At 44.9% G+C, this 22671-nt stretch overlaps 1 protein-coding gene across 1 annotated transcript in view; it reads left to right on the top strand.

The window, feature by feature from the left end:
- DGKB (diacylglycerol kinase beta) overlaps nucleotides 1–22671 on the top strand; it is a 3560883-nt gene that overhangs the window by 595862 nt on the left and 2942350 nt on the right. The window contains exon 5 of the mRNA XM_069648599.1: nucleotides 2855–3008. Within this exon, the coding sequence (XP_069504700.1) occupies nucleotides 2855–3008 (154 nt within the window). The remainder of the gene's footprint in view (nucleotides 1–2854; nucleotides 3009–22671) is intronic.

Raw genomic sequence — 22671 nt, 5'->3', positions numbered from 1 at the left:
GCTAGGCAATTAGTAGTGGTAATAACCCCCATCCAGAACCTGTTTCTTTATATGGAGAAAATCAGACCAGGCTCTTAACTCTTATAAAAGGACCTTGGCTGATGCACTTAATTCCAGTATATGTTGTCACCTAGATTTGAGGTCATTGAATTAATGAAAAGCACACAGATGCATAGTCAGTCCCTCTGGTATGACACAGTCAGCAAAATGGATAGGTCAGGGATTCAATATGTGATTCTCAACACCACATTGGCAACCTTGGTTTTTACCATCGCTTGTCTGCATTTTAGGTCATGACTTATTTTCCCAACTGCTCCAAAGGGACTGTTCTCCACTTTCAGCAACAGACCAAGGGGCTGCCCAATGAAGAAAGAAAAGGTAAGTAGGTCATCGTATTTGGAATGGGGCCAATACATCCTTTGCATCTTGGGGTGTAAATAAGAGGCATAACCTTGACAGCTGTTCAGGTCAGTTAGAATGAAAAGCAGGACTTATCTCTAGGGCACAGCTGACCAACACCAACATTGATATATGAGAACTGTGTATAATAGGTACTTTCCGCATGCCAATGACCGATACCTTAATACACAGGATAAAAGGAGCAATGCATTCTGGAAGAATTCAACAATGGGACATTGCCTTTGAAGAGATGCAAGACTATTTGTATTCTGAACTCCTGAGTATCTGAGATGATGTGCAACATAACAGCAGGCCAAGAATTCTGGAGAATGATTCATGAGTACCTGAAGTCCTGTGGCCCTGGAGAGACGCCAGGCAGTACAACAGATGGACCTGTGGATGCAGAACATGTACCTTCACAGCAAATGGGCCAACCAAAGGCATCTGAGCACCCACCTTCAGAATTATGCCTGTCCCATTGGCGGATTGTAACTGTGATTGGCTCACACTCAGAATAGTATGGTAAGTACTATTCCTGGCCTTTCGCCAGGGTACCTGATGTCTGCTCCAGTGATAACCTCTGATTTATGGTTAAGAATTCATTCAAATTGAAAGTTGTGGCCCCTTCAGCCAGCTTTGACAGACCCGCCACAGAACTAGGCTGATATGTGCAGACAGTCCAAGGGTTTCTATTACTAATAACACAGAGGTATGGACTGGTCTTTTGCAACCAAAATGAAAGGCAGACAGTTTGATTGATTCAGGGTACTGACTGTTCAGGGGCTTTGGGACAATTGGAAAAAAGGCCAACCCTCCTTTTGTCATCTTCATTGGGATGCCCAAACGCATCCATAACCTCTCGAATGTGCTATTGACCAGTAACCGCTATTGTCTAAATACTGGATCTTAGGCTAGTGTAGTTTCCCTAAATGTCTCTGGGGTGTAGGAAACAGTGTTGATTCTGCCTAAGACTAGTCACAAGCACTCTCATATTGCCTTCTACTCTGCCTCTTCCTTCTCTTATCAGCTCCTCCACATGCCTGTGTCCCTGCAATGTTTCACTGCACATTCGTCCTTCCGCCACTCTTCTTTGTTAACACTTAATTTTCTCCTCCCACTCTACTACTTATCGCGGGAGGATAGCTCAGGGGAAACGTTCTTGCCTTGCAAACAAGACGACACGGAGCAACACAGGTTTGATCCCCGGGTCCATGCTTAGAAACCTCTGGCTATTAAGCACATTATAAATAACCTATCATATCATATCATACTACTACCACTCCTCCTACAATACTAACTCTCCTACTACTACTACACATCCTCTCACTACTACTCTCCTCCTCTGCCTACTACAACTCCTCCTACTGCTATTAGAACTCCTCATCCTACTACAACTCCTCCACTCTTCTCTGTGTCAGAGTTTCCATGGTGGTCGTTATCTCCTGCAAGTGTAGTCTCTAGAGGGTGCCTGACCCCTCTTTCATATCAAATCTCTGAAAACAATGCAACTGGGGAGGATTATTTGGGACGAATGTGCTAGGAAGTATCAGATTTTGAAGATCAACGAAGTCCAAAAGAAATCTGCGAAAAAAAATTCTAGACAACAGGTCACAAATGTATCCATTTTGGAATTTTTTGCAGGATTTTTTATATTCTAGTAGGAAATGGGAAAAGACCTTTTAAAATAGTATGAAAATATAGACAGACACCAGAGCCCTGCAAAAATGTCGACCAATGTGCACCTACTATGGCTTGTTGATAGAGATGTACCCATTGATTTCTTAATCCTGAAGATCTACTGTTATTAAACCTGCTAAACCCATTAATTATTTTGGCCTTGTTTGGTTTTGGGACTTATGTCACATTGTCCGTAAAACACCCAGATCAACCACTGCAAAACGTTTGGTAAGATGTGATTTTAATGGAGGGGGTTTTCTACTTTTTGTTAGCGATTCATCATTTCTGGTATTCAAACTCAGTTCCTGCAAACATTGCCCATATGACATAAGGATAGATATGATTAAGCATCCTTGTTTATCAAGCAACTCTACTAAAAGTAACGGTGACTTCTTGCAGCCAATAAGTGCTGACTGCATCTGTTTGCATCCATATTGAGAAACTAAACGAATCATTGCTATCATACAATTCTAAACATGGACCTTGGAAGCACGCCAACTAGTGTATGTTTTATGGACCTTCCTTGTAAATAAACCTGACATACAGGCATAGTCATTATTGTCCTAGTGTGAATGCTCTGCAAAATTGCTCCACCATCGTTTCAAATCCTCTGTAGTGAGGCCCCTGACATTGGTGTAAGTACATCTCTCCTTTTATGAATTGTCCATTTATTTTCTGCCAGATGGCATCAGTGATGCAATTGTTTTAATTGATCTCATCCTTGCATATGTTATTCACTTTGTACATGCATATTTTTATGTTACTGTTTGCTTTTTAGGTAATTGATTTTGAAGGTTTCCAGTTATTCATGAAAACCTTCCTAGAAGCTGAGTTACCAACTGATTTCTGCCAACATCTCTTCATGTCATTTAGCAACAAATGCCCTCATCCCAGTCCCTCACTACAAACAAAGAGCCAACTCCTTCATGGAGGTAAGCATATAAATCTGATATATACCCATCTTCAGACATGTGTTTGCATTACTGATTAGATGAAATGCAGCCTTTAAAATACGTTAATGTCTTTGTGTTATGAAAATATGGATGTCACAGGTCAATTTGTAGTGCCACATTTCCACTCTCACATGTGCAAGGGCAAACATTGTACTGTTTGCAAATTATGGTGATACACACAATCGTGTATAAATATCATGCTGCATTTTAATGAAAATACATATGCCTCGACATACCTAATACAATCTATCTATGCCTATATTTTGATGATCGATTTCACCAAATATACTGTTAATATCTATACATGATGTTGTTTCTGTAACACATGATACAAAATTCTTAATTTTGTTCTCAAGATGTGTTTGATGGTATGACATTTGCTTAAATGTCTTTGGTTTAATTTCCACAAAGAAGCTCCACTGTTCATTAAAATACAGGTGACTCTTATTCGTGTTTATCTGGATGGGTTCTGGTTATCATCTTACATCAAAATTGGTTTTGAATTAGAGAATTAAACTACGGGCGCTGATCATTACACATAAATGCTTACACCTGACAGCCCCACGCTACCTGTCAGACAAATTCACGCGACAGAACTCTACCAGACCTACTAGATCCCCCTACTTACACCAACTTAACATTGTTGGGTGTCCTGATCCACGTTTAAGCTATCATGCTGCAACATTTGGTGCTGTGGGCTTAGAAAATTCAAGATGGCGGAAAACCCACATGTGCGCTGAAATCCAGGAAAGCTGCGCAGTTTGTGCGCACACTAAAATGGTTGCCTCACTTGCCACCCACCAGTGCGAGAATGAAAGGCTGGGTTGCCATGAGGGAAATGGGTTGCCAAAGGAGAAACAGTAGCGCCGGTTAGCTTCAAAGCGCTTTAAAACCACCATTGGACTACCCGCACAGTAGTCTGAAACCATTGGGAGTGGCAATGCTGATTGCCAAAAGCAAACCCATAACTGTTGGGAATTCATTTTCTTAAATCCCAAAAATGGGTGCAGTACCAGTACTCACCACTATCCAAAAGCCGGCAGTTTAAAACCACCCTGTGTTTCTCTGAAGGCAGGCTCAAACTGTCTATTTTAAACATTGCAACACATCTAAAAACTCACTGAACACCAGCAGACATTTGGCAGAATGGAGTTTTGTGTGCCTACAAAATCTGGGAAATGAAGATCATAAGACAAGGTTTATAACAAGACTGGCTGCGCTGTGGATTTCAGCAGTTTAAGTTGCACTGGATTTAAAGACACTAAAATCGAAAATGTTTAGATTAAATGAGTGAGCTATGTTTGGTGTCACATGCCTTTGTAACTGTTTAAATGTCATAGTTTTAAACTTAGAATCAGCCTTCTAGCTGCATATGTAAAAATGTTTAGTTTTATTTGAATGCAGAAACTGGGGAACAAAAAGTGACATTTTATCTGAAACCCGGCTTAAGGAACTGAATTCTGCCTGACAACTACCCCCATCAGGAGGGAAATTTGAGTCACCACTGTGTTCCCAGGCCAACCTTCCTTTTGCTGCCCACACGAAGGATATGCCATCTATCTGATAATTGAATTATCTGTGCTCTGCAGGAGAGTGAACAAAGCCCTCTTCACTCAGGCAAAGGTTTTTATTACCGCAGTCGTAAAATGTAGCTTCCTCTTGGCAAGAGCTGGGAGGGGCACTGCCTGTGAGAGCAAGCTGGCTTGGCAGAAACTGGAAAGACTGGTTTCTATACCATGTGACCTGGGAAACCACACCCCTTTGGAGCCAGAACATAACTTTAAAAAGATGAATAACTCATAGAGCGGACATGTGAAAATTTTATAAATGATACCATAATTCTTGTGATTTTTCTGCCCACATTTTAAGAGGTTTTTCGACCCGGTGGCATGTTCAGGGGGGTTTTAGCGGAAAAGTGGATATTACTCTAAATGTATGCATGTTAAAAATCTGAAACTTCATCAGTTAATGTCCCTACTCCCTGCACACATGTATGTAAAGTTGGGTCAATGTCAGAAATTGCAAAATCAGTTAAAAAGTGAAATATGTGCCAGTTCTGAATGCAAGCTCCCACGAAGAGCAGAGTTTGAACAGGGTATACCTCCTGTAATGCATGATGGGTGCATATGATTTTAAAACAATATGTACCTCTGCAAATATGCATTTGTTTCAAATCTAGATTTGTGTGTAAGTTGACAGGAGGAGTGGACTTTCTGCAGGCTGTAAAATGACATCACTCTGACTCACAGTTCATTCCCCAATCAAATGATAAATGGAAGTTTGACCAATTAGAAGCTGAGAGAGAGGTAGGGTCAGTGATGCTAGAACACACCCACATTCTAAACACATAAAAGCAGACAGACAGGACAGATAGAGACCTTCCAAATCCACCTGCAGCGGGACGCTCTGCCGGAAAAATCCATATTTACCTCCATCAAACCTCCAGAGAGAAAGCAGTGCTGTACCCAGAGAGACCCAGACCAGAAGAGAGAGCTGACCCAGATCACTGTGAAGTGCAGAGGCCAGACCAGACCAGAGTCCAGTCTAAAACCCTGACCAGATCCGTGGCGAGGCCCATTTCACTAAAGAATATAAACTGTGCAGATCCAATCTCCTAGTTAAAATAATATAATTCAATCTATTTTAATCTAAGTAGAACTGTCTCCTAACTGTCACTTGTCATTTTCTAGTCGCAAGCTGCACTTGTCTTTTTGAACTTTAAAATTTCAAATCTGAAAAACGACCTCTATTCAATCGCTCATATCTCCGCAACCGTTTGTGCTAGAGACTTGCAGTAACTTTTATTTGGAAGCTGAGATCCTAGGCTTTTCTAGGACCCCAAAATGATAGAGATAGTCATTGTGGTTCCTCCGTAATAGCGCTCGGCGCATCCGCGAATTTTACCGCGATTTGCAAATTTCTTCACATGTAAAAACTGCTGCTGCTTGCCTTCCATTTGCCAGAAATTCGTTTAACCTGCTAACTATGCCTGCATCATTGCTAGTGTGAGTCTGGACTAATATTAACTAGATACCACTCACCCCGAACCTCTGAAAAGGGAATTAAAAAGCATTTCCAGCATATTTCTCATCCATTGCTAGCACATATCAAAGCATTTGGGCCTGTGCTTTCAAACTCCTATCTGTTTTCTGTTGTCTAAGCTTGCTGGGATTGAACTGAATCACATTTGATTGCATTTCTGAGAACTGTGTGTTTCCTTCCATTTCCTTGCCTTGCATCAAGGGGGGGGGGGAATTGCCAGAGAAAAGTGATTACATTGTTTTGTTGAAATCATATTGAGTATTTCTATACTGCATTTCATTCATTCAACCTTGCATCCATTTGAACTCTATAAAGCATTTTGTACCACCTTCTTCTTTTGTTCCTATTTACCAGTGTGCTATTCAATTATTAATTTATTATAAAGTGTCATATATATATCTATTGTTTAAATTATCAAATAAACCTTTTAAACTTGCAAAACAGAACTACTTCTTGGCTCAGTGGGGTCAGGGGGATTCCAAGAGAGGGGTGTTATATAGGGGTAGTCATCCAGAACGCATGAACTGGACCTAAAGATATATCAATAAGGGTTTTCATTCAGTATTATAGACTAGGCGTTGACTTAGCTGTAGTGTTGAATTGAATCCTCTTACAAAGTGGGGGCTCGAGCCGAGACGTTGGGTTAGATTTACCACTTGTGCAGCTTAATACAGTGTGCTAACTGACGGGATACATACATCCGGTCGGATCACCACGCTGCATTACGCTGTGAAGCATTCCTCAAAAGGGACACTCCAAGAAAAGTTCTGTTCTGCAAAAATAAAATACAAACTTCTGTAAGTCAGGACAGAGACCAATCTCTAGAATGACGACCTTAGTAGATATGAAAATAGCCAAAGAGCACTTCTTGCATAAGCTATTTGTGAGAGGTGAGTGGACTCACCAGGACCAAACAGTCTGGTTGCAGGCCATCATGCAACAGGTCACCGAAACAGGGTCAGATATATATAGAGATCAGGGTCCATAACACGTGGCCCAGAGTGAACTATATATGGCTCCTAAGGCCAAAGATGAGCACGACAAGATTGTTAGGATAGCGGCATATTTATATTTATACATGGGAGCCATACAGAATAAATGTGCTGAAGGCCATGATCTGGCAAAAAGGCAACAGATGGCGTTAGAGAAGGTCCAATCTGACCTGGTCTCTTCTGAGCAGAGGCTGCAGAGGAGCCAGGAGTCAGAAAATGACAGCAGACTGTACATCACTAAAATGAAGGAGGATATGGATGTGCTGCAAAAGGAAAAGTCAGAACAGGATACCAGATTTCTGGCCCTGCAGAAGGAGCACCAAGACAGTTTGGACTCCTTACTGCAGAGCCAGAAAAAGCTGGAGCAACAATTAGACTTTAACAGGGCATGCACGGAGCAGGTAGCCACCTTGCAAAGTCATCTAGATAGAGTGAAGGTAGAGAGCAACAAGCTGATCTTGAAAGACCTGGATACCCAGGCAGAGTTTGATGAGGAGCGCCAAAAAGCTGGTGCCCTTCAACGGCAAAGGGACGACCTGGCGGCACAAATGCAGGCTCTTAGTCAGGAAAGAGACGCCTTAGGCCAGGAAGTCTGCCATTTAAAAAGAAAAATGGAAGAAAATCACCTGGCCCACCAGGGACTGGGTGATCTCCAAAAAGAACACCAGAACTTGTTAGAGCACACCAGGAGGGTGGAGGATGCTCTAGCAAGAAAGGAGCAGGCCAATAGGGACACATCTCAGGAGGTAACCCTCCTGCAGCAAAGACTGGCCCAGTTCTCCAGGACCAACCAGGAAGCACAGAGGGAAAACGAGGCCCTCTGTGAACACAATGATAGGCTCCAACAACAGGTAGCGATGCAGGAGAGACTGATAGAGTCCAGTAAGGCCTTAACTGAAGAACTGAAGGCACAAATGCAGGCTCTTGCATTGCAACAGGGAGCAGGGGCGGATAGAGATGAGGTTCGCTGGGAAAGGGAAACTCCGGAGCATAACCTCAGAAGCCCTAGTACCAGAGGCCCTCATACCTCTCAGTCCCTGGACTCTGCCACCCCCATGTTCCCTGGCGCACATGAGCACAGGGCCACAGGGATGGCAGATTACTATCCAGCTAAGAGTATGGGGCTCATAGGCCAGAACCACTCAGGAATGGAGGGGTGGGCATCCGGGTATGGGCACCCAAGTACAGTACAGTTCAATGGGGAACCCCAGGAGAGTAGGCCCATTAAGGGCATCCTGAAAACCTCTGCCCAGTTAGGTCAGTGGAGGGGGTACCCATCAAATCCTGGCAGCAAGGAGGAATCTGAAGACCCCTCTGAACTGCGCAGGACACAGGAGACCAGGTCCCCACATTCTGCCAGCCATTCCCAGGCTCGCAGAATCCGGGAAAACCTGGAAGAACAGACGGGAACCTCTGGGAGCAGTGCCTCTGAGTCCGAGGAAGAATGGACAAGGGTTACCCGAACCAAAAAGGCCAATAAGGCAAAAAGGGCCTTGCTTAAGGACCCTTTAAGGCAGATTAATGCGATCAGGAGCGTCATCACGCCTTACCATAAGAACGCTAAGTATTCTGTTTGGGAGCACTTAGAGTTGTTTGAGCAAATGATGGAGACTTTCCATATGAAGGACAGCCAAAGCTGTATTCAATATGTAAAGTGGACCTTCTCCCCGGAATACTCCAGCTTCTTTGCGGGGCTGGAGGACCAAAATCATTTAAGATGGTCCACATATAAGGCGGCCATCCTGAAACATTTTTCTGTTCACAGAAATCCTCAAGAGGCTCGCAAGGCAGCCTACAATTTGCAATGTGGGGAGGATCAGGCCCCACAAGAATTTGTGCAGGAGTTAAAGCGTGCTTTTGCACAGACCACAAGAAGGGTGCGCACGGACAGCAGGGAATTTATAAATACGTTTTTCCATGCCTTGCCCAAATATATCATGACCCAGCTCGTGAGGGATTTTCACGAGAAAAGATCTTTAGACTGGGTCATTGAACAGGCGACCCGGATCTATGAGGTGCAGAAGCCAATAGAAAATAAAAATAATGCGCCCAAAAACCCCAAAGCCAACAACACCCCTGCTGCTGCCAAGGTGGCAGAGGTAAAGGTCACCCCCGTTTTAGAGTTGGAGATGGGGGGGCCTAAAAACCTACTTGCACCTAATAATGCTAGGCCCAGAAGGTCCTCGGGCCAGTCACAGACAGGGAGCCAGGGAGGCAGCCCCACAAATGGGGTCCCTCGCTCTCCTGACTATGTAAGTCCCCGTTACAAGGGAAACAGACCCATCCTGGGTTATGTGTGGACTCCTCCAGCCCAAGGGGGGGGATCCAGCCAAGCACCTAACCCAGGGAACTTCCCTCCTAACTTCCCACCGGAGGGCAGAAACTCACCAAACCCTGGGCAGAACTTCTTCCCCAGGTATCCACCCAATTTCCAACCCCAAAATCATCCATCCTTCTTTCCCCAATTCCCTGAGCCCAGACAACCTAATCCGGGAGAGGGGAGGCCAAGGGTGGAGGGGTACCCAAATCTTCCCAACCCGGGGTATTACCAGAGGAGGGACAGCTACCCTTCCCGGGATCAGCCCAGGGGAGAAAACAGGGCCCCGTATCAGCCTGAGCGGGTTTCCCAGTTAGAGCGCCAGGTTCAAAACATGGCGCGGGACCTGGGTCACATACTGAGGGCTCAGCAGAACCCTCAGATGGGCGTGCCGGCGCAGAACGCACCCAACTCTGGACCTGGTGCTCCAGAACAATGACGGGGGCAGCACCCCGATAACTCACCGGTTCCCAGGGAGGAGGCACAAAGGGAAGGGGGGTGTAAAGCCTTGGAGGAAGCTTCCTTCCTCACTTGTAAACAGCCCCTGGAAACCCAGGAACCGGAAACGAAATCTCTTGCCCCTGAAAGTCTGCCTCCTAAGGAGCAGAGGGGGGGTAGGAGAAACAAAAGACCCAAACAGACTCAGTTTGAGGAGGAGGTACAGATCTTCCAATTTGAGGGAGAGGGATCCTCAGAGGATCCTGGGAAAAGGATCTTCTCCTTCAGAGAGGGGGGAACTCCTCCCAAAGAAAAATGGGTCCCTAGGGATGCAAATCCAGACTGGGGAGATGTGGAGACTGAGCTACCGCCGCCCACTATCTCATCCCAGAACAAACAGCAAGAAAACCCCCTGGTTCAAACCCATCCTGGTGACTGCCTCCAAAAAGGGGGGGCGGCCCAGAACCGGAACCAGGGGAACCCACAATGGCTCTGATCTCCAGTTGCCAACTTTTTCTTTCAGATTCCCAAGGCTCTCCACAGAATTCTGCCCAAAATTCTTCTCTCGCGATGTCCAAAACCAGAAAGTTAGCCCACCAGTTGTCCAAAAATGTACATTATCTGTGCCCCCTTGAGGAGAAGGAGGGAAGATATTATGCCCCGGTACAAGTACAGGGACAGGGTACAATTTTGGCACTGGTGGACACTGGATCTCAAGCTACCCTTCTGTCCAGAAGGGCCTTTGATGAACTGAATGCAGGAAGGGGAGAGAATTACCAAATTCCTCTCACCTCTCTTCCTGGACAACTGCAGAACTTTGACGGGAAGGAAATTCCCGTCGAGCGGACGGCAGACTTGGACATTAAAATTGGGCGACATAAGTTGAAACACCCGGTCATAGTTGTGACCCCAGAGGGCACCCCTTGTTTACTAGGGAATGACCTCCTGAGAAGGTTGTCACCCCTAATAGATTGTGTAAACAAGGTCCTCTGGACCCAGACTAGCCGACCAATAAAATTAAAACAGAGTGTCAACCATGTTAGTTTAAACGGCACCTGCCACATGGTTGAACAAAAATCTGACCAAGTAGAATTTCACTTCCAGAACAACCAGATTCCAGACGTGACAGTAATAGCAGTAGGACAACAGACTAGTGATGGGGGGTCCTCTCTATTTCTGAAAATCAACCTTCCTTCCAGTCTAAAGTGGTACTCCACGCTGGAAGGAAACACTCTGAAATTCTATACCAATCCACAATCTGAAACTCCCACTCCTATAGTCCAGAAAGATGTGAAATCAGCTCAGAGCCTGGCTGATATTCAGCAAATTGGAGAGCAGTTGTTCATCCCTGTTCAGTTAAATGATGGGAAGGACTCTGTTCTCGCTCGAGTGTGTGTGAACAACGGTAAGAGCTTCGTCAGCGAAGCCATGTTTCGCCAACTCCCAAAAGATCCAGCCATTCCCACCTTCAAACTGATAGACAAATGGGAAATGGACCTGGAAGCACCTAATTCCAAACATCTCCTGCCAAGCAGGTGTATGCTCAAAATCTCCATTGGCAACAAGAGCATAGTCCATAATTGTTGGGTCGTGCGAGACGTCACTGCCGCCTTTTACTTAGGCAGTGACATTCTCAATCGCTTTGCCATTAGTTTGGACCTAATAAACTTCAAAGCTTGGTCCCGATTAGCGGATAATCCCATGGGCTTTGATGATCCAGAAAAAGCATTTAGGTCAGCTCAATTGCTACCTTATGCAGTTGAAATCCAGATTAAAGAGGAGGTCACCATCCCAGAAAGGACCCGACAATTCTCCCTGGAAGTGAAAGTTAAAAGAGGACAAGAGTTGAAAAACCCTGATGCTTACATACATCTAAATGCTTCTTTCCAACAGCAAGGGTTGGGGGTAAACCCAACTCCATTAGTCAACATAGAACATGACACCATTCTAATAGAGGTGGATAACAGCGACTTAAAGAGTATTACTCTAGCCGCAGGCACCATTATTGGAATGGCGGTTGATGACCGACATTTCTCCATTGATCTTGTAAATGAACTGTTAGGACCAATCCCCAAGGACTGTGTTGACAGTGACAGTGAGGACAATACAACACCAGACAGGATTTTCACCCGGCATGGGGGGAACTTCCTGGTGTACACTTCCTGCCCCTATGGTAAGGAAGATGTGACGTGTGACTTCAGGAGGGATGAGGTGATTTTCCAGGTACATGAGGGCTGCCTTTCCCACCTGAAGCCTCCGGTCCAAATCAGCACTCTGACCAGGGACTTCTCCACCCAGCTGGAGGAGGCCGCTGAAATAGCCAAACCAGAAGTCTTTCCAGGCTTCAGGCAGATGGTGGAAGAGAGAGTCAACCTAGCTGATGCCTGTGTGACTCTGGAACAAAAGCAAAAGTTGAAACAAGTTTTCTTGGATTTCCAAGATCTCTTTGCGGTAGACTCATATGACTGTGGTCGCACTGACATCCACACAACAACAATCCCCACGGACCCTGGCATGACTCCTGTGTTTGTGAAGCAATATCGCTTGCCTCTCGCATCAATGGAGTCCCTTACTGAAATAATTAAGAACCTTGAGTCCCGGGGAATAATCCGTCCAGTCCACAGCACCTTCAATAATCCGGTGCTGGGGATATTGAAGCCAAACGGCCAGTGTAGACTCTGCGCCGACCTCAGGGAGCTCAACAAACGGGTCCATACTTCCCGATGGCCTCTGCCCTACATTGACCAAGGGCTGGCCCAGATCCAGGGGTCACAGGTATTCACCGCAATCGACCTGACCAATGGATACTGGACCGTGCCTGTCAGCAGGGAGGACCAATACAAACTGGCTTTTACCTTTGGGGGCCAGCAGTACACATGGACCCGGACTCCCTTCGGATACCTCAACTCCGGCAATGAATTCAACATTTTCCTACATAAGGCCATGCCCGACCTGGGTGCGAGGGGTAACCTGGCTTATGTAGATGATGTCCTCATCAAAAGTTCATCTGTGGAGGAACACATAGCGGAGATCCGTTATGTTCTGACACAGTTGAGGGCCGCCGGAGCAAAACTTTCCTTTCAGAAAGCACAGTGGTGTAGAACCCGTGTTAATTTCTTGGGGCATGAGATTACTCCTCAGGGCCTCTGTCCCCAGGAAAAGAAAGTGGAAGCACTTCAGAAATTGAAAGACCCCACAACTCTGCGGGAATTAAGGAGCCTCCTTGGACTGACTAATTACAGCAGAAAGTTCATTGAGGGCTACGCAGAGATCACCAGACCCCTGATTCATCTCCTGAAGGGGGGGGTCAAGTGGGAATGGGGTCCAGAACAAGCCGAGGCAGTAAAACAACTCAAAAGAAGCCTCTCACAAGCGCCTTGCCTAGCTTACCCGGTCAGAAACAAGGAGTTCTTCCTGGAGACAGGGTTCTCTAATACGTGCTTGACGGCAGTATTATATCAAAAGCATGACAAGGTCAATAAAGTAATCTCCTATGCAAGCAAAACTTTATCCTCTGTGGAGGAAAAATTCAACGATTGTGAGAAGGCACTCCTGGCGACGGTGTGGGCATTGAAGAATTACCGCCCGTTTATCCAGGGGGAGCACATCATAGTGGAGACTCCACACCAGCCTCTGCAATATCTCCAAAGTGACAGAATCCGGGCCGGAAATGTGAGTAATTCCCGAATTACTTCCTGGATTCTGTCAATGCAAGGCTTTCCTGTGGAGGTCCGATATGGCCAAAACAAGAAGAGTCCCCTCGCGCAAGGTCTGGCTGACTTGCATGATTGTGCCAGAGAAAACTGTCTCGAGGACGAAAGTCTAAAAATCAAGGACAACATGGAGGCATACCTTAATTCCCCACACAAAGTCTTTGAAGAAGACAAGTGTGAGGGAATGCCCACTGTCTATGTGGATGGATGCTCTTACCATGTTGACAACGACGGGGAGAAAGAACTGGTGGCTGGCGTAGGGAATGCATGGGTGAATGAGTCCCCAGAACCCTCCGCTGGATACAAAATTGGTCCCCGAAGTAGTCAGGTGGCAGAATTGATGGCTGTGCATCAGGCCATCCTCACCGCTGTCCAGCATCAACTCCACGAACTGGTCATAATCACAGATTCGGATTATGTACGGAACGGGTTCGTGGAGCACCTGGTTAATTGGAAAACCAGAGGCATGTTATGTGCTAACAACAAACCCTTGAAACATGGGAAGTTGATCCAAAACATTGATGATCTGGTCACCTCGAATGAGATGACCATCTATTGGAAAAAGATCAAGGGTCATTCTAAAGTAGAGGGACCAGACAAAACTGGAAATGACTTAGCTGATCAGCTGGCCAAAACCGGGGCCATCCAAGGGGATCTAATTGAGATTGAGTCCCTGTTGGGGGAAATCCAGGTCACTGCCATCACTAGGTCCCAGACAAATGCTCACAACGACCTTTCAATTGCACAATGGAGTAAGGAGACCCCTGATGCTGATTTGATTACCGCTCAGAAGGGGGATCCAATTATTGGTAAATTTTACCAGCACCTGGAGGACCCTGAGAACTTTCCCCTGACGGATACCGATTACATTGGGAAAGAGGACCTAAGAGTGTTGATGAAATGTCCAAAAATGTTCCGGATCCAAGACGGTTTGCTGGTAAGGAAATCCAAAGCTGGCCACGATCAGTGGGTGGTTCCTACCTCATTCCGAAGCCTGATGTTAAGTCACGCCCATGATGCGGCCACCGCCGGTCATAGGGGGTTTCACACAACACTGGAAATCTTAAGAGAGGTTGCATACTGGCCACACATGGGCCAGGACCTCAACCAATATTTGAAGGGTTGTCTTGTGTGTGCACAATTTCAGCCGACATCCCTCACACACCGGGCACCTTTACAAAAGCGGGGAATGACACTGCCATGGTCAGATTTACAAATCGACTTTGTAGGCCCTGTGATTCGTTCGGCTAGGGGGAATAAGTACATGTTGACTGTGACATGCTTGTTTACCAAGTGGGTGGAATGTCTCCCAGCCCCAAATTGCAAGGCAGAAACTGCAGCTGCCTTGATGATTAACCACATCTTTTCCCGTTTTGGTCTACCTCAAAGGATTGAGTCAGACAGAGGTAGCCACTTCACCAGTGAGGTAATGACAAAGATGTGGGAGATACTGGGGGTCAAGAGAAAGCTGCATATTGCTTATCGACCAGCTTCTTCTGGGGCAGTAGAGAGATATAACCGAACCATTGTGAGCATATTAAAGAAGTTTGTGGCAGATTATGGGCCAAGTTGGGATATCCGATTACCTCTGGTCCTAATGGCCATCAGATCTACCCCTTCATCTGCAACCAAAATGTCACCATTTGAGTTGATGACTGGGCGCAAGATGGTGCTTCCTCAGCATTTGCTCTACAGGACCCAAGAGCAGACACTGATAAATGCCTCCACTACTCATGAGTATGTAGAGAATTTAAGGAAACACCTCCAACATGCTTTTGCTTATGCTCAGCGGAATCTAGAAAGATCAGCTGATAGCATGAAGACCCACTATGACCTGAAAACTTCCAGGAAGGAATATCAGGTGGGGGACCGGGTCTATCTATACAACTTCCAAAGGAACCAGGCCAAGCAGCGCAAATGTTTGCCTACATGGAAAGGACCCTTTGAGATCGTCGATAAGATCTCCCCTGTGGCCTACAAGATCCGCATCCCCAAAGGCGGTTCGGCAGAGGGGGAAGACAAGTGGGTCCACATAAACCAGTTGAAATGGTGCCATCCCAGGCACACTCTGCAACAACTGGAGGAATCCTCTGGAATCCTAGCGGGTACTGTCTCAGACTAATTCAGTTCCAATCATAAAACATACCACATCTAGTCTCTAAAATATTGTGATTTGCATGAAACTGTCTCTTAGTTATACTGTTTTTTTTTTTTATCAAAGTAAGAATGTAATGTTTCGTCATGATGAAATGCATATGCTGTCCCACCATCTCAACAGTGGTGGAAAAACGTCTATGAGTAGGTATTGCCGCTCTTCCTTTGTCGTCCTAGGAGAAAGAAGACCTTGAGACTGGCCAAGGAGGATGATCCGGAGACCGGGAACGAAGATCCAATGGGCCCAGTGGACCGCCCAATACTCCCATCAGGACTGGCGAGGAGAACCGATCGATCAGTACCGGATGGAGAAGAAGATGCTGAACTGTGCCATCTACAGAAGAGGAAGAAGATTATGCGGACAGACCGGTGCGTGGGTCAAAACCCATGGGCACGCGACTCTCCATCGACTCAAATTCAAAGTGCAGTCGCGTGGGGGGGCTTGTTGGGTGTCCTGACCCACGTTTAAGCTATCATGCTGCAACATTTGGTGCTGTGGGCTTAGAAAATTCAAGATGGCGGAAAACCCACATGTGCGCTGAAATCCAGGAAAGCTGCGCAGTTTGTGCGCACACTAAAATGGTTGCCTCACTTGCCACCCACCAGTGCGAGAATGAAAGGCTGGGTTGCCATGAGGGAAATGGGTTGCCAAAGGAGAAACAGTAGCGCCGGTTAGCTTCAAAGCGCTTTAAAACCACCATTGGACTACCCGCACAGTAGTCTGAAACCATTGGGAGTGGCAATGCTGATTGCCAAAAGCAAACCCATAACTGTTGGGAATTCATTTTCTTAAATCCCAAAAATGGGTGCAGTACCAGTACTCACCACTATCCAAAAGCCGGCAGTTTAAAACCACCCTGTGTTTCTCTGAAGGCAGGCTCAAACTGTCTATTTTAAACATTGCAACACATCTAAAAACTCACTGAACACCAGCAGACATTTGGCAGAATGGAGTTTTGTGTGCCTACAAAATCTGGGAAATGAAGATCATAAGACAAGGTTTATAACAAGACTGGCTGCGCTGTGGATTTCAGCAGTTTAAGTTGCACTGGATTTAAAGACACTAAAATCGAAAATGTTTAGATTAAATGAGTGAGCTATGTTTGGTGTCACATGCCTTTGTAACTGTTTAAATGTCATAGTTTTAAACTTAGAATCAGCCTTCTAGCTGCATATGTAAAAATGTTTAGTTTTATTTGAATGCAGAAACTGGGGAACAAAAAGTGACATTTTATCTGAAACCCGGCTTAAGGAACTGAATTCTGCCTGGCAACTACCCCCATCAGGAGGGAAATTTGAGTCACCACTGTGTTCCCAGGCCAACCTTCCTTTTGCTGCCCACATGAAGGATATGCCATCTATCTGATAATTGAATTATCTGTGCTCTGCAGGAGCGTGAACAAAGCCCTCTTCACTCAGGCAAAGGTTTTTATTACCGCAGTCGTAAAATGTAGCTTCCTCTTGGCAAGAGCTGGGAGGGGCACTGCCTGTGAGAGCAAGCTGGCTTGGCAGAAACTGGAAAGACTGGTTTCTATACCATGTGACCTGGGAAACCACACCCCTTTGGAGCCAGAACATAACTTTAAAAAGATGAATAACTCATAGAGCGGACATGTGAAAATTTTATAAATGATACCATAATTCTTGTGATTTTTCTGCCCACATTTTAAGAGGTTTTTCGACCCGGTGGCATGTTCAGGGGGGTTTTAGCGGAAAAGTGGATATTACTCTAAATGTATGCATGTTAAAAATCTGAAACTTCATCAGTTAATGTCCCTACTCCCTGCACACATGTATGTAAAGTTGGGTCAATGTCAGAAATTGCAAAATCAGTTAAAAAGTGAAATATGTGCCAGTTCTGAATGCAAGCTCCCACGAAGAGCAGAGTTTGAACAGGGTATACCTCCTGTAATGCATGATGGGTGCATATGATTTTAAAACAATATGTACCTCTGCAAATATGCATTTGTTTCAAATCTAGATTTGTGTGTAAGTTGACAGGAGGAGTGGACTTTCTGCAGGCTGTAAAATGACATCACTCTGACTCACAGTTCATTCCCCAATCAAATGATAAATGGAAGTTTGACCAATTAGAAGCTGAGAGAGAGGTAGGGTCAGTGATGCTAGAACACACCCACATTCTAAACACATAAAAGCAGACAGACAGGACAGATAGAGACCTTCCAAATCCATCTGCAGCGGGACGCTCTGCCGGAAAAATCCATATTTACCTCCATCAAACCTCCAGAGAGAAAGCAGTGCTGTACCCAGAGAGACCCAGACCAGCAGAGAGAGCTGACCCAGATCACTGTGAAGTGCAGAGGCCAGACCAGACCAGACCAGACCAGAGTCCAGTCTAAAACCCTGACCAGATCCGTGGCGAGGCCCATTTCACTCAAGAATATAGTGTGAGTACCTAGAAAACTGTGCAGATCCAATCTCCTAGTTAAAATAATATAATTCAATCTATTTTAATCTAAGTAGAACTGTCTCCTAACTGTCACTTGTCATTTTCTAGTCGCAAGCTGCACTTGTCTTTTTGAACTTTAAAATTTCAAATCTGAAAAACGACCTCTATTCAATCGCTCATATCTCCGCAACCGTTTGTGCTAGAGACTTGCAGTAACTTTTATTTGGAAGCTGAGATCCTAGGCTTTCCTAGGACCCCAAAACGATAGAGATAGTCCTTGTGGTTCCTCCGTAATAGCGCTCGGCGCATCCGCGAATTTTACCGCGATTTGCAGATTTCTTCACATGTAAAAACTGCTGCTGCTTGCCTTCCATTTGCCAGAAATTCGTTTAACCTGCTAACTATCCCTGCATCATTGCTAGTGTGAGTCTGGACTAATATTAACTAGATACCACTCACCCTGAACCTCTGAAAAGGGAATTAAAAAGCATTTCCAGCATATTTCTCATCCATTGCTAGCACATATCAAAGCATTTGGGCCTGTGCTTTCAAACTCCTATCTGTTTTCTGTTGTCTAAGCTTGCTGGGATTGAACTGAATCACATTTGATTGCATTTCTGAGAACTGTATGTTTCCTTCCATTTCCTTGCCTTGCATCAAGGGGGGGGGAGGGAATTGCCAGAGAAAAGTGATTACATTGTTTTGTTGAAATCATATTGAGTATTTCTATACTGCATTTCATTCATTCAACCTTGCATCCATTTGAACTCTATAAAGCATTTTGTACCACCTTCTTCTTTTGTTCCTATTTACCAGTGTGCTATTCAATTATTAATTTATTATAAAGTGTCATATATATATCTATTGTTTAAATTATCAAATAAACCTTTTAAACTTGCAAAACAGAACTACTTCTTGGCTCAGTGGGGTCAGGGGGATTCCAAGAGAGGGGTGTTATATAGGGGTAGTCATCCAGAACGCATGAACTGGACCTAAAGATATATCAATAAGGGTTTTCATTCAGTATTATAGACTAGGCGTTGACTTAGCTGTAGTGTTGAATTGAATCCTCTTACAACATACCTAAATTCAATCCGAAAACAGCTGGAGGAGCAAGCTTCCCAGTACTAGCAGCTAAACATTGGAATGCACTACCCATAACAATCCGAGCAGAAACCTGATTCTGGACATTCAGAGCGAAAGTTTAAGGAACTGCTCACTACCCAACAATAGTCAGACCTCCACACTTAGCTATCTGCACTTGGCCCACAATCCTTTTCAAGCTATTTTGTCTATCATTATGTTATCTGTATTACATGTATCCAATCAAGGCGGCAAACCAAAACTGTATCCCGGTCCCGCAACAGGTTTTAAACCACTTCCCGGACCACCCTGTAACCAGGTCCTATGAAACATTCTCTGTACTGCATTTTATGCCTTTGACCTCTATGTGCAACATTCTGTAACCACTGTTTAACCTAAGTTCTAGTGCCCAGTCACCCCAGTGTTCGGCTGCACTCTACAAATAAACAAACTAAACTAAACTATTGGATAAAATCTCATAATTCTTCAGTGCGTTCCACACACCTCTTATTTTCTCTGTGATATAGCCTTCATGCATTTGTAACACTGTCACAAGTCACATAGTGCTGATCATGGCACTTGGCCTGTACATGTGTGTGTGCCATGCAAGGCATTAAGGAGGACATACTGAATATTACACCTGTCCAAGCAGGGATCAGTTTGTTCCAATGCAATCATACATGTGTGCAGGACCTCTCCCTGGGGCACCTAGGAATTCTTTATACTGGTGTGTATTCCTATTGGTTAAATTGGGGTTTTTCCAGGTTGCCAAACCATGAGGCCTTTGGAGTGGCCCATCCTTCTTACATGTCTTCTACATGTGTGTTGTCCCCAGGCATGATTGCACATACCATTGTATCAATGGGAACATGTTCTTGGTGTGAAGGATGTGTATCCTTTGGAGATGCAGTGGTTTCCTTATGCACCCCTTAATGGATATTGCATATGTATTGCAGTGGTCCACTGCATGTGCATTGTGTTTTTCATACAGTACATGTTTTTGTTCTTATATTCCTTGACAATGGTCCTCAGTGACACTCCATCCGGCAGTACCCTATACCCTGGAAAGGTGTCCTGGCTTATAACTGGCTGGTTATGCCAAGGCTCATATGTTGAAATGTTCCACAGATTTGTTGAATATCTGCCGCTCTCCTCATCATGGCATCACCACTTGTGGGATATGACTAGCTTGGTGCTGCCTCTCATGTGCTCCTTCATGCCCACCTCTTCCTCCTGTGTGAAAGTGCCACCTGGATAGTGCTCCTAGGCTGGACTCTGTTCCACAATTGTTGCTCCCCATCGCAACACAATGGTCCTCCTCCGCCTCCCTCCATATTCTCTCACAGCCCACCTGATGTGTCCCTCTTTTGGTTCTAGAGACTAGTCGTACCTCCCTAATGTATTCCTTTGTGACATGGCACCTCAGACAAACACACACAGCCATCGGCTGAGTGGGTTGTGTCCTCTCAGTAGCCTACTTTCCCCTGCTAACGTGCATGTCAACAGAGGTGCACATGTGCACTCACATGATACCTCTTATATTGGTCTTTGTGTTGAATGGTGAAGGGCAAGCACTTCCTCTGGGCTGCTCTGTTATGTTATGCTTGTGCTAGTTGCATTGCAGCTTTTTGACTCACGTATGTTCATGTCCATCACTGTACATATCCCCCAGTGTTCTTATCATATTGGGACGCTCATTTCTTTTACACTGACGTGGACCTCCTCACATAGTCAGGATGTCCACATGGCCTTATGTGTCACATTGATGTTGCAAATCACCAACTACAGTGGAACTGTTTCCACCCATGGAAGAAATCTCTGCCATGATGCACCCATGTGCATTGGCAACATGTGCATGTTGGGCCTGTGGAGATTTTTGTAATCCACAAGTTCCCCTCTGGGTCAGACATGGACATGTGCGTCCAGCATGGGTTGTGGAATGGTGTTGGGTTAGCCAAAGGGTGGCATTATGATGGCATTAAATTAGTGCTCGGGGCTATCCAAGTGCTATCCAGCAGCATTGCTGCAGTCCCTCCATGATGTGTTAGCCAGGAACATGAAGTCATGGATGGATCGCATAAAAGTGTCACTCATATGTTCAAAGTCCATCTGTTCATTACCAAAATGTTGCATATTTTTGATTCTTTAGACATGCTCAGTTGCCGTGGGCTGTGGTGGTTGGTGAATGTATTAATTGAAGGGGTGTAAGTATTTGCCACAAATATGTGAGAGCGGCCAAGCATAGTAAGGGAGTCTAAACTAACCAAGTGGGGTTTGGGGTGGTTCTTCCTGTAAGGAATTCATTTCAATAATGGATTAAAATGGTGCGCTATACAGCATACACTCTGTGAAAAATGGGGTAAAATGCCAGACAGTTTGTAATCCGTTTGGTAATGTAACCCATGAAAAGAATCCAATATATGCAAGTCACCGACAGTGCGAGCATTACCTGCCAATGCATTTTCATGATTAATTTCCCCCTCAATATACTGCAGTTTAAAATACATTTTCACTCTGGAGATGGCCATTCATTTCGAACTCGGCTGCACTCATAGATGTCAGTATTCTCATATTAGAACGTACTCATTTTCATTTTTCACATAATGCCAGTAGTGATACTACAAGAAAACATGTCCAGACGGACCCTGCAAAATTTGCCAGCGCCAGCACGTAAGAACATACCCCTGCTGGCGTTGCAATTAAATATGGCATGACACAATAAGAAATCATGTCCAAACTGGATGCTCTAATGTAGGCTAGTCTAGACATGGAATAAAACTGTCCAGGAAATAAAGTCATGCCACACTAAGACATTATAGCTAGACTGGCTGCACGTAATAATACTTATCATGATTGCTTCATCATCATTGCCTAGTAAAAAAATACCATGCCAAAGTAAGATATAAGTATAATGGCTGCACCAAAATTCCCTTTTGGCCATGTAATACCACTTGTCACAGATGCCCTATTAAAAATGTCATGCCACGAAAAGAAATGGCTAGCCTGGCTACAACAAAATTCCAACATTCATGCTATAGCAAGGCATCACATATCCACATAGTGCTTGAAATGCACACCAGATTACCCCAGTTTCAGATGCACACCAAGATATAGCAGTAGATGACATATGAAAGATACTTGTGAGATAGACGTCAGCTGGAGACCATGTAATTGCCAGCGGTGCATGGTATAATTCATAATAAAATAATAACATAACAAAACATTACCCCAGTGTGAGCTCAACACTGATCAAACCAGTGCAAGCTGCACAGAGGATCACAATTTTGGATGAAAGCTAGCGTGTGAGATGCCAGTGTGGAACAGCAAATCAACCATTGAATTGTGCACCTGAAAAATGTCTGCGTGAGATACCCAACAGAACACATTAGTGTGAGGTCACCACATACTGAGATTCACACCTCTTTTTCCCGAGAGCGAGATTCATGCCAGAACACATCAATATGCGCATGACGGATGGCATTGAGATTTACAT

Source organism: Ambystoma mexicanum, chromosome 2q (genome assembly GCF_040938575.1).
Source record: "Ambystoma mexicanum isolate Mex_15411 chromosome 2q, UKY_AmexF1_1, whole genome shotgun sequence".
NCBI classification, from domain to species: domain Eukaryota; kingdom Metazoa; phylum Chordata; class Amphibia; order Caudata; family Ambystomatidae; genus Ambystoma; species Ambystoma mexicanum.
The sequence above is the reverse complement of the archived record's forward strand: the minus strand, read 5'-3'. Positions and strand labels throughout refer to the sequence as shown.